Consider the following 14870-nt stretch of genomic DNA (forward strand, 5'->3'; position numbering starts at 1 on the left):
CACTGTCTCGGTGTCAAAGCTCTCCCATGGTTTCCCGGACGAAAGTCTTTAAGTCACTCAAATCGGCATTTTTGAACACGCACTGAACAGTAAACTGTATCTCACATTAAACACAAATGTCATAGTCACTGTCAGAGTACCATCCACACGAATCTGTTCGTCCAAAAAAATGGCCCTACAACTACTATTACCCACGGTTCTGTCCTTTCAGTTCATGGTGTAATTAAAAGTCGTAAGTTCCAACAAACTGCACTTATTACCGCACCAATTAAAGAAATGTCTCCTACTACAGACGCAAATGTCAATGTCCCACTCTAGTTTCTTGCGTTCATACAATAATTAGTCACCAAACGACAACTGTCCTCTTTAAGTATACCAAGCGTCCCACATGCAATTCACAAAGCACACTTAACCAGTCACTGCCAAAAGTTTATGGATCCCACCATTCAGTGGTCAAGACAAAACAAAACGATCGTCCTGTCTGCTAAAGACAAAATCTTTTCCACCACTCACAACGTGGAAACACCAGTCCTTCACTTTCCACCTTATGGAAAGTCGCAGTCATCTTGTTTCACGGCTCCACAGTCCAGTACTAGTTAATAGTTGCTGGTAACAAATGCCCGCCGGGCTCTGCCGCGCGTCGTCCTTTCTGCCGTGGCGCCGCTGCGCGCGCCGTTGAGCAGAAGAAACCACCCGCTGTTGCCTCCGCGGGATACTTTCCCCAGTCGTAAGGGTGGCGGAACTTATGAATGGCCAGTGGTACGTGCGTGTCGCCCCAGGCCGTTGACCTGCTGTAGCGGGCGCGTGGAGTGTACCCCGTCCGGCAGTGGAGTGGGGAGTGCCGCGGCTCTGTCGCCCGTCGCCATGGCTACGTCAGCTCGGCCCGCTAGCGGTATGGGCGTTACGACACCCAATCAGTCACACCCTTCCGTGCGTCTCGCAACATTACAGACAAAAGGATATATTTAAATACTCATTGATTACATGTATGATCTATTAGATACACTGGTAATAAAACAATCTTTGTTCTAAAAAACATAAAACTATACACCCTAGTTTTCTACACATACATCAACATTTATCCCTTTTCTATATACAGCCCACACTTGCGCTGTTGATTGTACCTGTCGTCCCTCATACAAAACATGAATGTGTAAAAAAAAAACAAAAGGAATTATAAACAATCTATACAACTCATAATTACAATATAAAATAGTAGACTACTCTAACATCCTATCACAGTGAAAATATTAGAAACTGTTGATTCTAAAACTACAATATGCAATGAACCTTTGTGCTTGTGACAGACTGAAATTAATACCCCTTGAAAGTGTTCTAACAAAAAAATAAGAAATTATCTGTACAGCTCACAATTACCTACCACAGGTTATTAAATATTAAACTACTTTAACATCCTAACACAATAAACATTTTAGAAACTGATGACTCTAAATCTACAACATACAATGCACCTTTGTGCTTGTGACACACTGAAATTAGTATCTCTTTATCTATTTTACACTTTATTATATATAACAACATTTCTAGGACATGTATGAACCATCCACATGATGTCAAATCCTGACCTGCCATCGAGGTTCATCCAAATCAAACAATACACAATAATGTTTTAGTTACAGATCGGTAGCATCCCCTTTACAGGAGTGTGCGCATTGATCACACTACTCTACGACTCTCACTCACCAGACATCACATTTTCCTTCTCATTCAATCCATTAATACACTAACAGAATAGGTCTAGAAGTCAGCTAACCTTAACACCACCACACTCACGACAACATACCATACCTTTGCTCCCTTATACTCATAACACCACCACACTCACGACAACATACCATACCTTTCCTCTCTTATACTCAACCACATAACACATGAAGTTGTTTCGGAGATAGCTTTCCAGTATCCGAATTCGTCCTTTCACTCTGGCACCTCTCTCCATCGGCTTACCTCTGCATTCACTTTATGCTAAATATCAACTTAGAATTGCGACATTTCATCTAAGAACATAAAATACACAAATTATTCAAACTGCAAAATAACAGTACACATTATTGGTACCGTTTTGATTAGTTATACTGGTACCAGGCTTCAACAACAACAAAAAATATTATTTTTGCCAAATCGCAAATGTTATGCTAAGAATTAGATCTTACACTTATATTACATCTTACGTCAGTGTTCCACAACGTTCACCATCTGGATCTCATACTCCCTTTATGTCCTTTCACATTGTGCAGTTGTCCTCATCTCTTCATTCGTATTTCGGCTCTCCGTCCGTCCATTACTCCATCATTTCCTGGTCTTCCTTCGCCATTCGCATCAATCTCTATTGCAGCATACACAGGTCTCTCTGTAACATACATCTAAGACATCTCCACATTATTCAATTCTACTCACCTTTATTTACCACTGTTTCATCACGTCGAATCTCTCTTTATTAATCACACTGCTTCACGTCGCTTCTCTCCTTAAATGTCCCCTTTATCCACTACTATTTATCACGTCGCTTCTCTATCTACCATCTTTATCCACTCATTAATCATCACGTCGTTTCTGCTTGATCCTTATTCATATGACAAAAAATACGTACATACACCACTCTGTCGACTCCTGTTCATGGCTTATTCGACCAGTCTATTCCGTCATACTTCCTGACATCCCGCCTGAAAATTCTTATGTTCGATTTGCCCCTGCACAACGTTACACACCATACTACCATAAATTGCCTATTTTCGATCTATCCTTAACTTTTCCATAATTTGATGTTAGAAATGTGATGAAGCCCACGAGATTGTTTTCCCTTGATCGTCTCAATCAGTACAGCATTTTCATGGACAATCCGCCTCACTCTGAATGGTCCACTATACACAGTAAAGAATTTGCTAGTTAGGAATCTAAGTTTACATGAAAATTAAATATATGCAGAGAATATACAAGCTGGGAGAAATGGGACAGCTCAAGTGTTAGAAACTTTGGTGCTAGTGGCCTCTTTCACTAACACCAGATTCCGAACAACCATACGCAGCACCTCATTATAACTGTCACCACGACTATGACATACTATAGATCAGATGGCATCTAATTTAAAAACTTCGATCACATTACTGTTGTTACCTGTAACAGCAGTATAAACGTACCCAATTCCATACAGATCACAATGTTTACTTTTTACATTACGTGTTAAGTACCTGCAATAGTCAAATCGCACTAATTATACTGGACTCCTTGGCATTATTACATAACATTTTAGCAACTGGTTTCTTTGAAGAAACAGTTCTTTTACTTTACAGTTCGAAATAAAAATTTGCAAATTTTGCTCTGAGAGACCAGCCTAACAGATGCCATTACTGGTGGTTTATTCTCTGATCAGAAGTATGGTATTTGCATTCCTACATATCAATAGAGTATGTCCGCTACATAGACAATTTTCAGTGCCAGCTGCATGTGTTTTAAGGCAAGATGCTAAGGGCTGATATGTTGGATTTGTTTCTCCTATCCATCAATCTATTACGACAAGAAAGAAATACCAGGATTCCATGCTCTCCTGTCATTCTGATAGCTTCTGCCGTTCCTATCCTCGACACTATCTGACCTATGAGTCGTGTCTCCGTTCACGATATTGCTCTCATTACCCAATTCTTGTAACAAGTGCTGAAGTGACGCGGAATCGTCTAAGCCTCTACCTGCCATCACTATACCTCTGCGCAATTTCACTGGCAACTTCGCTATACAGATCCTAATGAACTCCCCAGGTTCGTATGTCACATCCAAATACCTGTATCGTCTGAACATTTCCTGATAGCACGACACTGAATCCCTTATACCACCTTCGTTACGATTTGGCATCATCAATATGCTTTGCTTAAGCTGGTCCTGCTTACTTTTCGACCAGAATTCATTTAAATAGCTACTATAGTCTTTAATGTCCTCCTGCATTTTCGCTCTAGCCTCGTCCCTCAAATGGTTATACACAAACTTCGTTTTGAGGAGCAGTCCCCACGATGAAGGTAATGAATCTTGAAATTGAGACAGCCTTGGACTATACCCAGTTGGGTCTGCCACCTGTTTTATCCGACACAACCGTTCTTCTGACTCTGTGAATTCGTCTTCCTCTTTCTGCCTATTTTGGTTTTTTGAATTTATCTCACTCTCCCTCTGCAGTCTACCTGGTGGTGTTTCCCCTTCGCTTCTGCACGCTAATTGCAACTGTGCTAGTTCTTCACTATGTTTCCTACTTATTACTAATTGCGCCTCTTTAAGCTGTAATAGCGATTGTATCTCCCCCTGGTTGGCATAAACTTCTCGCTGCGTACTGTCAGAGCCTGTCTCGCCTCTTATACTAATCTTTTCTACCTCTGCACTAATCGTATTCATTCTGACCACTACTTCTTTCATTCGCTCATCCGGCAACACGTCCCTACATTCTGTAATATCGCTCTCTATTGCACTTATTCGTACCTCCAAATTATTGGCTTTTTCTTTCACAGCATCCTGTACTTGCTTCGACGCACCCAGATTCTTCTCCCCCTCATCTAACCGATTATTAACTGCGGGCAGACGCTCATCGATAACTGTGGGTAGCTTCCTCATTGCCTCTTTATTTCCCTTATCCAATGTCTCCATACTTTCCTCACTACCTTTATCCATCGCTTCCCATGTTTCCATAAACTCCCTGTGTCTCTCCTTAGCCTCCCTATCCATCTTCTGTAAAAACTGCAGTATAACATTGTAATTTGCTACTTTCGACGCGCTCACCTCGTGCGCCTGAGAAACCGTAGCTCCGCCAAGGGTAGCTGCACTTTCACTGCATACCTGACCTGGTCCCAGCTCGCCCGCGTCGTCGGGAAAAGCCCCCAATTGTGAACAAAGCCCGCCGCATAAAGGATCACCGCTGAACAATTCAGCCCCTTCTGAGTGCTTGCCATCCCCGCTCATTAACCCATGGTCAACAGCTACTTCCTGCTGCACTGCTACGTCCACCCCAGAATCGCTATTCTCCATGGTGGCTACACTTTTCGACTGCGACCTAGTTACTACGGACATTACACAAAAAAAATTATACCACGATCTTCCAGCCTTGGACGATATAGCAATTAATTACATAAAAAAATAAAAGATCCTCACCAATCCAGAAAGAAATTGCAAACAGAAAAAAATTTTACTTCCTATCGCTATCACAATACATTCCATAAAAAAAATCTTAACAGCAAACCCTAACAGCAAAATATCCTGGCAGGGTCGAAATTATGAGAGGCACCCACATGCATTGCTCATACTGTGGCATCAAGCAGTCAGGCCTGCAAGGTGAGTGGTCTGCCAAGGGAGTGGATTCATTCTTAATTTTATCGAGTAAAATGAACTCTCGTACTCACAATTTAAGTTACAAGTTATCCTCCTCATATGATTAATACGCAACGGAAACACGCATCTGATTATCAATAATTTACAGAACTCTGACTGTACACTACGCACTGGCAATACCACATTTTCCTTCCGCTTTTATTTAACGGCTTTTGTCAACACGTGGCCACTGCACACATTATAAATTCGGGACATTATGACAACATACAATTCGAAGTAAAAGTCCACCAATCTTTTTCTTTTCACTATCTTATTTATTCCGATAAATTCTCTAACCTAAACACCCAAATTCTACAACCTACAACAATAACACATAAGAAATTCCGCCCAGTGGGCATGACTTTACAATGGTGAATCTCTATATTATGGTCTCATAATTACTTTTAACGCTACAGTGCACTTTCTGGATAGGATGGTGGATCTTTTATTATACCTCACGCTTCGACTCTCACAATCATCATTCGCGAAACTATCCTCCAGACCGAGCGGTACAGAAGGAACAAGCATAACCCACTAATCTTTTGAAACTACCTTGCTACTCTCCCATGCAAACCACACATACCCAAATTACATGACATACACCACGCTACAATACGAATACAAAACACAAAATAGTCACAACATTATCACTTTCAGCTTTCCCACTTCAATTAGTATTTATCCCAGTTTCACACGACACTGCCCCACTTCGTAATTCTACTTTCCTACTATGAACTCTGGAGATATATGCACGTCTTCCTGTGCAATGCAAGCCAAGTGGCGTTGCTGGATAGATGGCCGACTCACCTTGCTTCTCTCTGAGTTTGAATCTCGCGTCACACGGAATCCTATTACTCAAAGTAATATTAAGCACACACGCGAGTCCTCATCTGATACCATGGACGAGTACTTCTCTTTATCCTTTTGTCTCATACACAGTTTGAGACTCACACAGTACTCACCACGTGGAAGTACTCGTCTCTAATTTCAAGTCCTGCACACGCCATTTCTTAAATATTTCAACTTATGGTACACACGCTATTTCTTAAATATTTCAACTTATTGTACACACGCTAGTAATTCAGCTTAACTTAAGCACACGGAAGTATTTCAACTTATTGCTACACGTGGTTTCATTGTAACCGTTGGTCACTTCCGAAGATTCCTACAATCCCATTAATGTTACCTGCCTGACATTTAATTCTCCCCACAAAAGTTCCTGAAATAGAGAAATTAATATTTCAAACTACTCTTAAATATTCCACATGCATACCATGTCTCCACTCTTTCGTCATTACGGAGCACAACTAAAACAGGTCTTAACAGCACAAGATCCAGCGGCAGAGTGCTGAAACATGGCCGTTCCTGAGGTTCTCTCCCATCTCTGTCGAGTTGGGGGAAGCACCTTGCTATCGTATTGGTCAGCCACATTTCAGGCGCTCAAAGCTCTGGTAATTTTCATCTCTTTGGTCCCACCAAAGGTGGCCAAAGGATCGACTCAAAGATGATCATATATTCACATTCACTATCTGCGGTTAGCAGACGACCATACATTCATTCATTTCACAGATCTCACCAAACTGGATGTAGGGATTTACTTTGTGGGAGTGCACATGTGATCAATTAAATAAATAAATTGTCATTCTTTCCCACACTGGTATCCGGCTTCACTGTATTAATTGAAATTGAGTTATTTTACAAAAAAAATGTGTTCTTCTGACAAAAATAATGAAGTATGTTGTACCTATTTTCAATGTCGGGTGGTACTGTACCCTTTCAGCCTTCCCTTTCTTGACGTGTTGGTTAGGAGGAAGGATGATGGATCGTTGGGACATGCAGTCTACAGGAAACGTACTCACACCGACTTGTACTTACAGGCTAATAGTTGTCACCATCCGGCTCAGCGTGAAGGGGTACTTCGTACCATCGTACACAGGGCACATGTCGTTTCTGACGCCGAGACTTTGCCAGCTGAGCTGTCCCATCTTGAAGTTACATTTCGTCAAAATGGTATAATGATAGACAGATTGAACGTGCGTTGCGCTATCGACCAACTGTACATCGGGTGATTGATGATAATTCTGAGTCAACACCTAAGTCTACTGCCTTTTTGCCTTACGTAGGAAACACGTCCAACAAAATCGGTCGTATTTTACGGAAATTCGATGTGAAATGCGTTTTCCAGACTCCATCTAAAATTAGAGCACTTTTGAGTTTCGTTAAGTGTGATCTTGGACTACATAAGGCGGGTGTATATCGTATTCCGTGTAGCTGCGCCATGGCTTATATTGGTCAAACTATCAGGACCGTGGAGCACCGATGTACTGAGCAGAAACGGCACACACGATTACAGCAGCCACATAGATCTGCTATTGCCGAACGTTGCTTGGATACTGGTCACCCCATGTTATATAATAACACCGAGATCTTGGCATGCACGTCCAGCTATTGGGACAGTGTCATTAGGGAGGCACTTGAGATTAAATTAGCGAGCAACCTCGCTAACAGGGATGGAGGTTTCTGTTTAAACTCTTTTTGGAATCCGGCTCTCTCCCTTGTCAAAAAAAAAGAGGAACAGAGTCAATGCTGCCTCACCTGCGAATTCATAGTCTCACTATCGATACCTCTCACTTTGGTCATCTTTGGTGGCACTAGTGCTCAGTGTGTGTGTTATCTTTCCTGCTTCATTCCGAGAACAGAGGTTTTAAATTTGCACGTACGCCGCCTGTCCGTTGCAGTTTGCCTTGAAAATGGCGGGGTGTTCTCCCGCAGAAATATCGGCGGTCGCTGAAAGTGTTACCTGGCTGAATTCCGGGAAGTTGGCCGGCCGGTGTGGCCGTGCGGTTCTAAGCGCTTCAGTTTGGAACCGCGTGACCGCTACGGTCGCAGGTTCGAATCCTGCCTCGGGCATGGATGTGAGTGATGTCCTTAGGTTAGTTAGGTTTAAGTAGTTCTAAGTTCTAGGGGACTGATGACCTCAGAAGTTAAGTCCCATAGTGCTCAGAGCCATTTGAACCATTTGAATTCCGGGAAGTTATTTGAAAGTTGTATACGACAGGAGAAACTCAGGTCTCACATTTTTATTTCGTTCATACTCCGATGGCACCAGAAAATACATGAAAGGTAATCGTAGTTGCGAATATGGGCAAGACTCAACTGTATAATGAAATGACGACATTGAAACTCTGTGCCGGAACGGGCCTCTAACTTGGATTTCCCAATTGTCGCGAGCGGTCGCCTTAACCACTCTGGCTGTACGAGCACACTTCACAGTCAGGCCAAAAATTCGGCATGTTCTCGTGGATGGTGTCTAGAACCTGCACCGTACATTTATTATGTTTTTACTTTCAGTGAAAAGACTCGACTTCACAGGAATGTACAAAACAAATGTATGAGTGTAGGTTGTACCCACGTGGACGACGATATGCGGAAGTTTGGGTCGGGCTATCAATCGCTCTGGATAGCCGAAGTGCTAAGGCGACTCCTCGCTACAAGCGGTAAATCGGGGTTCGAGTCCCGGGCCGGCACAAATTCTCAATGTCTTCATTCCATTACACAGCTGAGGGTTGTCTATATTCACATCTGCAAATCCACCTCATGTATTTCACAACAGCTGTAGTCGGTGCAGTGCGTGTTACCTCGGACAGGCATGCACTGCGGTCTCGAAGGACCACAAAAGGTTATATATAATTGACAATGTATAAAATATATAATTTATTAGAATAAAATGTACATATTCTAATTCTTTATTATTGTGCAAATTTTCTTTTAGCCATTCCAACAACGCGCGTGAGAAATCGTGCCGTCTCTGTCTGCCCCGTTCATACATCTTGCGTTCCGTGGGTTTCACCTGTTGAGCCACAAAGAGGGTCATATTGTACGTCCCACGCACCTTCCTGCTTCTTCCCACTCTTGTCCTCACTCATTTCAACGCCTGCAGTTTCAAGTCTTACACGTTGATTCAGTCAGGCTGATATCTAGATTTGCGAGTGTTTCAGACCGTCCGTTCCCCTCTTACGTCAAAGTTCTCTAGTGCTTTGCATGCCTACCGTAGTGGGGACCTGAATTTGAGACACTAGTGTATGGACAAATCAGAATCGTTCTTGTTCTTCTCATACTCCTCAGCTATCTAAGAGGTCCAGAACTAGAAGCCATGCTCATTGTGTAGCCCCAAGTGCTCCTGTAAGGATAGTCTTAGCACCTCTTAGATACAGACTTCAGTAATACAGGTGCTGTCGTAAAGTACTCAGCAGTGACCCCAATACTGTATCGCGCTGAGCCGAGGTCCTAAAGGCGTCTGCATGATGACCCCACGGCGTACCTGGCAGGTTAACCAAAACACTATCACCGCTTCCAGTTCGAGCCACCGCCTCCATCTGTGGTCTGTACGACAAAGTTCAGACCAGATATATGGGGCTGTCGTCCTGCCTTACGCACTTCTCATTCGTAGAAATTTGTGACTTTCTATTTGTCTCCCTGTTTGCATTAACGTACAAACTGTCTTATTGGGGTAGGATTAAAATGGCATCAGATGTAATGTTTGTACAGTATTTCAGCTCCTTATAAAGTTTTACTTGAATTTCTTCATAGCTTTTGCCGTCTCATTCTATGGCCGGTATCAGCGTACGAAAATTTACAAGATGACACTTTCACTATGCGTAGTATGTAATTTTAAAAAAAGAAGGGACAGAGTTGAACTGTGTGTTACACCATTTTCCAATGCTGTATTGTTACTGGCCTCTTAAATAAGTATAATTATGTTGTTGTTGTTACAGACATCATACCGAAGAGAGATTTGATGCAGTTCTCCACGCTACTCTACTGTCTTCTCATATCTACATAAATACTGCAACCACCTTCATATGTTTCCACACTTCCCCCTGTATTACCAAAATACCTCACTTTATTGTATTTTCTCTATCAACTTAATTCCTAGTTTAATAAAGTTATGCCATAAAGCTTGTGTCTACGCTGTAAGATTTAGAACATCTTCATTATCTAGGCCACCTACTCACATAACTTTATCATTCTGCTGTAGCATCACATTTTGAAAGCTCCTATTTCCTTCCTGCCTGTAATATTAATCTTCCACAATTCACTGCCATACAAAAAGTAACCAATCGAATACTTTCCTTGACTTCATACTAGGTGCTACCGTAGTTCTTTGTTTCTCAAAAAAGCATTTCATACTGTTGACAATTTGCATATAATATCGTCTTTCTTTCTAGCGTCATCTATTATCTTGCTACCCAAATAGCAAAACTCACCTACTACATTTAGTGTCTCATTTTCTTATCTGATTCTCTCGACATCATCTGATGTAATTCAAGTAGTCTCCATTGCTCTTGTTTTACTTTTATTTCCATTTTATGACCTCTTTTTGAAGATACTATACAATTCGGGCAACTGGTCTTCCTAGTTCTTTGCTATGACTGGTAGAATTACACTGTTATCCTCTAACCTTGCAACCTTTATGTCTTCTCCTCGAATTTTAATTCTCTTTTGAAGTTGCTCCTTAGTTTTCTTTACCAGCTGCTCTTTGCACAGATACTATGACACGTGTGGGGTGGGCTGCAGCCCTGTCTCACTCCTGTCTCAGTTAGTGCGCCGCTTTCACGTCCTGCAGTTCTTTAAAACTGCAGTTTGATTTCAGTAAAAGTTAATTATATTTATAAGTTATTTTATCTTTCATTAATTATATTATTCTTAGTTTCTCTCACTATTTGTGTCTATTGCCGCAGTTTTTTGCCCTGTCAGTTGAAACCTAGCTATTCTGCAGAGAAGCGGAGTCCTGTTCGTACTACAACTACAACTACAGTGCACTGGCTGACCTGGGCTTCGTGAACGCGCTCGAAGAGGTGCAGTCGCAGCCGCGGCCTCCGAGAATCCCCTGCATCAGCCACGACTACGAAGACTACCACACCATCACTTCAGAGGTACGCACGCACAACTCTTCTCCATCTCGCACCACCGGTAGTCGCGACATCTTCCATATGGGACAAATTATCCTAACACCAAAAATTTCTGTACTGTGAATATGTCAGACTCAAAGGCTAACGTGGGCCATATAAATGTGATCATATTGTCTAGACTTAAATTCGGGACACACGGGAGGGAGGGGGAGAGGGGGGGGAGAGAGAGAGAGAGATTCTGACAAAGACAGGGGAGGAGCAGATGGACATAGGGGGGATGCACAGAGAGTGGGGGGTGGGGTGGAGGTGGTGGACAGGGATCGCTGGGAGGGATACAAAGAGGAGGGAAGAGAGGTGTATAAAGAACGAAGGGCTGGGTAGAATGGGAGAGGAACAGGCAGGACGAATAGAAGACTGGAATAAACAAATACCCGGTCAACGCCGGCTTTCTCAGCTAGTTTTTACATAAAAATGGTTTTGTCACTGTTAGCCACGCATCTTTATATATTTTTATGGAACGTAATGCAATGATCGTTACCACCGAACATGTGCATCTGTTTCAAATTCTAAACAAATGCGTGACAACCATCGCACTTAATAATAATAATAATAATAATAATAATAATAATAATAATAATAATAATAATCATACTAGTTGTTGTTGTTGTGGTGGTGGTCTTCAGTCCTGAGACTTCCCCCAGGGGGTCCACAACTCTTTTGTGGACACGTGCGTAGCGAGCACGGGACCCCGAGCTAATGTGGCCCTCCTTCCTTTCCGGGCTGCATACCTTCCCTTCCCTTTCCGCATCCCTCCCCGTCCCCCATCTTCGCCCCCCCCCTCACCTCTGGCTCTTTCCTTCCCTTTCTCCCCCTCTGGGAGTATGGTTTGTGCCTACGTCCGGAGACGGACGCTCGAAACTGTTCCAAATTCCTTGCTTTTCACTTGCAAGTCCTCGTCCTTCCTCTGCCCTTCTCTTTTCCTTCCCTCTTCTCCTTGCCCTTTTCTCCGCTGCGGCGTTTGAGACCCCCTTTTCTTTCCCTTCCCTTTCTCTTTTTTCCTCCCTGTGCGTGTCTGAAGGCCGACCCACGCACTTCCATGCGTAGCCGGTGACGGGGTAACGCGTAATTCCCCGCCCCGGGTAGACAGGTAGGACACGTACGTACCCCCTGGTAACGGCCAGGCCCAGGGAGGGGTGATTACCCGAGCTGATACCTTCCGAAAGTGCCGATTGGTCCCTCCGTCCGTTTGTCGGGAGGTGTGACCTGAGGTGTGAACAATCACCTAAGGCGGGTGTGCCCTCGGTGAGGGCCCCCACAAGGGAGGAGCGCGCCATCGGAGACGCCGGTAATCATGGGGGATTCTTCCGCAATGGTTTCCTCACCTTCCACTATGTCTGCTCACAAACGTAAGTTCACTGAGTCTCAGCCACAGACGGTTCTTACATCGTTGCCACAGTTCCTTGTTGTTTCTCGGTCTGACGAAGGTCACGACTTTTCCACGGTCAACCCTTTCATTATTCAGAAAGGTGTCGACGCAATTGCGGGTCCTGTAAAGTCTTGTTCCAGATTACGGAATGGTACCCTGTTGTTAGAAACACACAGTGCCCTCCAGGCTCAAAAATTGCTGCGTACTTCTCTGCTCCACACCTTCCCTGTCCGGGTGGAACCGCACCGTACCTTAAATTCCTCGCGTGGAGTCGTTTATACACGCTCCCTCGATGGATTGTCTGACGAAGAAATTCAGCACTACCTGTCTGACCAGGGCGTCACCGCTGTTCATCGGGTTATGAAAAGGGTTGACTCGAACATCATTCCAACCCGCACTGTCTTCTTGACATTTGACAAAGTTCAACTCCCATCGAAAATCAAAGCAGGCTATGAGATAATTTCCGTTCGCCCTTATGTCCCAAACCCTACGCGTTGCTATCGATGTCAGCGGTTCAATCACACCAGCCAGTCCTGTTCCAATCCGGCCAAATGTGTTACGTGTGGCAGGGATGCCCATGAGGGTGCTTGTCCACCTCCATCCCCTCCCTGCATCAACTGTATGGGTGACCACGCTGCTTCCTCTCGAGATTGCCCTGTTTTTAAGGACGAAAAGCTGATCCAGGAAATAAGAGTGAAGGAAAAGGTGTCGACCTTTGCTGCTCGAAAGTTACTCGCCAGTCGACAGCCCACCGTGCCTCAGAAAGGAAAATACAGCGCTGTCCTTGCTTCTCCTCGGCCAACAAAGGAGGTGGCCACGCAGACTTGCGACCTCACATTTAGTACCACGGTCGTCAGATCGGCCAGTGCAAAGATCGCCCGTTCAACCTCACCTCTTTCGCCTGCCCACTCTATGGCTCACCCTTCGTCGGGTTCTGCTAAATCTCGAGCCCAAAAGTCGGACGCGAAGTCTTCAAAAAAAGAGCATTCTCGTGAAGAGTTTTTACGTACTGCCACTTCACAACCATCGGTTCCTCCTTCATCTAAACATACCTCCAAGAAGGCTACGAAGAAACACAGTTCCTCTCCTTCTCCGCCAAGGCGTGTCCCATCTACAGCACCACCTGGCGGAAATCGCCCTCGGCCATCTTCCGTGTCGCCGAGGCGCACTGTTGGTGGCCGGTCAACTGGCCGATCGTTGATGGCAGGAGCTGCTCCTGACCAACCTATGGATCAGGATCTTCTGCCTTCGACTGAATGCCATTCCATGCTGTCGGTCGCAAGCTCTGAGCAGTCGTTGAGTTGACAGCACCCTTGGTGACGTTCCTCCATTTTCTGTTCACCCTATGTCCATTATCCACTGGAATATCCGCGGCATTCGCGCCAATCGGGAGGAATTGTCGATCCTCTTACGATCCTACTCGCCGGTCATCTTCTGTCTTCAGGAAACAAAGCTGCGTCCCCATGACCGCTTTGTTCTCCCTCATTTTCAGTCCGTCCGATATGACCTCCCCTCTGTTGAAGGCACTCCAGCCCATGGAGGACTCATGATTCTGCTCCATGATACTCTCCATTATCACCCAATCCCCTTAAACACTTCCTTCCAAGCTGTCGCCGTCCGTCTTTCCCTTTCTGGATACACGTTCTCTCTTTGTACGGTATACATTCCATCGTCTACACCAATGGCACGAGCTGATCTCCTTCATCTTCTTGATGAGCTTCCACCCCCTTATTTGCTGGTTGGGGACTTCAATGCCCACCACCCGCTTTGGGGATCTCCACATCCTTGTCCACGTGGCTCACTATTGCTAGACATCTTCCACCAAGCGGATCTAGTCTGCCTCAACACTGGGGTCCCCACATTTTTGTCTGCCTCCACGGAAAATTTATCCCATTTGGACCTTGCGGTCGGTACTGTTCCGCTAGCTCGGCGCTTCGAATGGTTCGCCCTTGATGATACACACTCGAGTGACCACTTTCCATGTGTTCTTCGACTGCAGCCTCAACTGCCATATATGCGCTCGCGACGCTGGAAGTTTGCCCAAGCCGATTGGACACTTTTTTCGTCTCTAGCGACATTCGATGACCGTCGCTTTCCCAGCGTCGACGATGAGGTCACACATTTTACCGACGTTATTCTCACAGCTGCGGAACGTTCAATACCACGCACCT

At 44.4% G+C, this 14870-nt stretch overlaps 1 protein-coding gene across 2 annotated transcripts in view; it reads left to right on the plus strand.

Annotated features, from left to right (window-relative positions):
• The window catches only part of LOC126419179 (organic cation transporter protein), a 489944-nt gene that overhangs the window by 398388 nt on the left and 76686 nt on the right, over positions 1 to 14870 (plus strand). For both annotated transcript variants that reach the window (XM_050086308.1, XM_050086309.1), the window contains exon 3: positions 11141 to 11297. In XM_050086308.1, coding sequence (XP_049942265.1) covers positions 11141 to 11297 — 157 coding nt within the window. The remainder of the gene's footprint in view (positions 1 to 11140; positions 11298 to 14870) is intronic.

Source organism: Schistocerca serialis, chromosome 9 (genome assembly GCF_023864345.2).
Source record: "Schistocerca serialis cubense isolate TAMUIC-IGC-003099 chromosome 9, iqSchSeri2.2, whole genome shotgun sequence".
Classification (NCBI taxonomy): Eukaryota; Metazoa; Arthropoda; class Insecta; order Orthoptera; family Acrididae; genus Schistocerca; species Schistocerca serialis.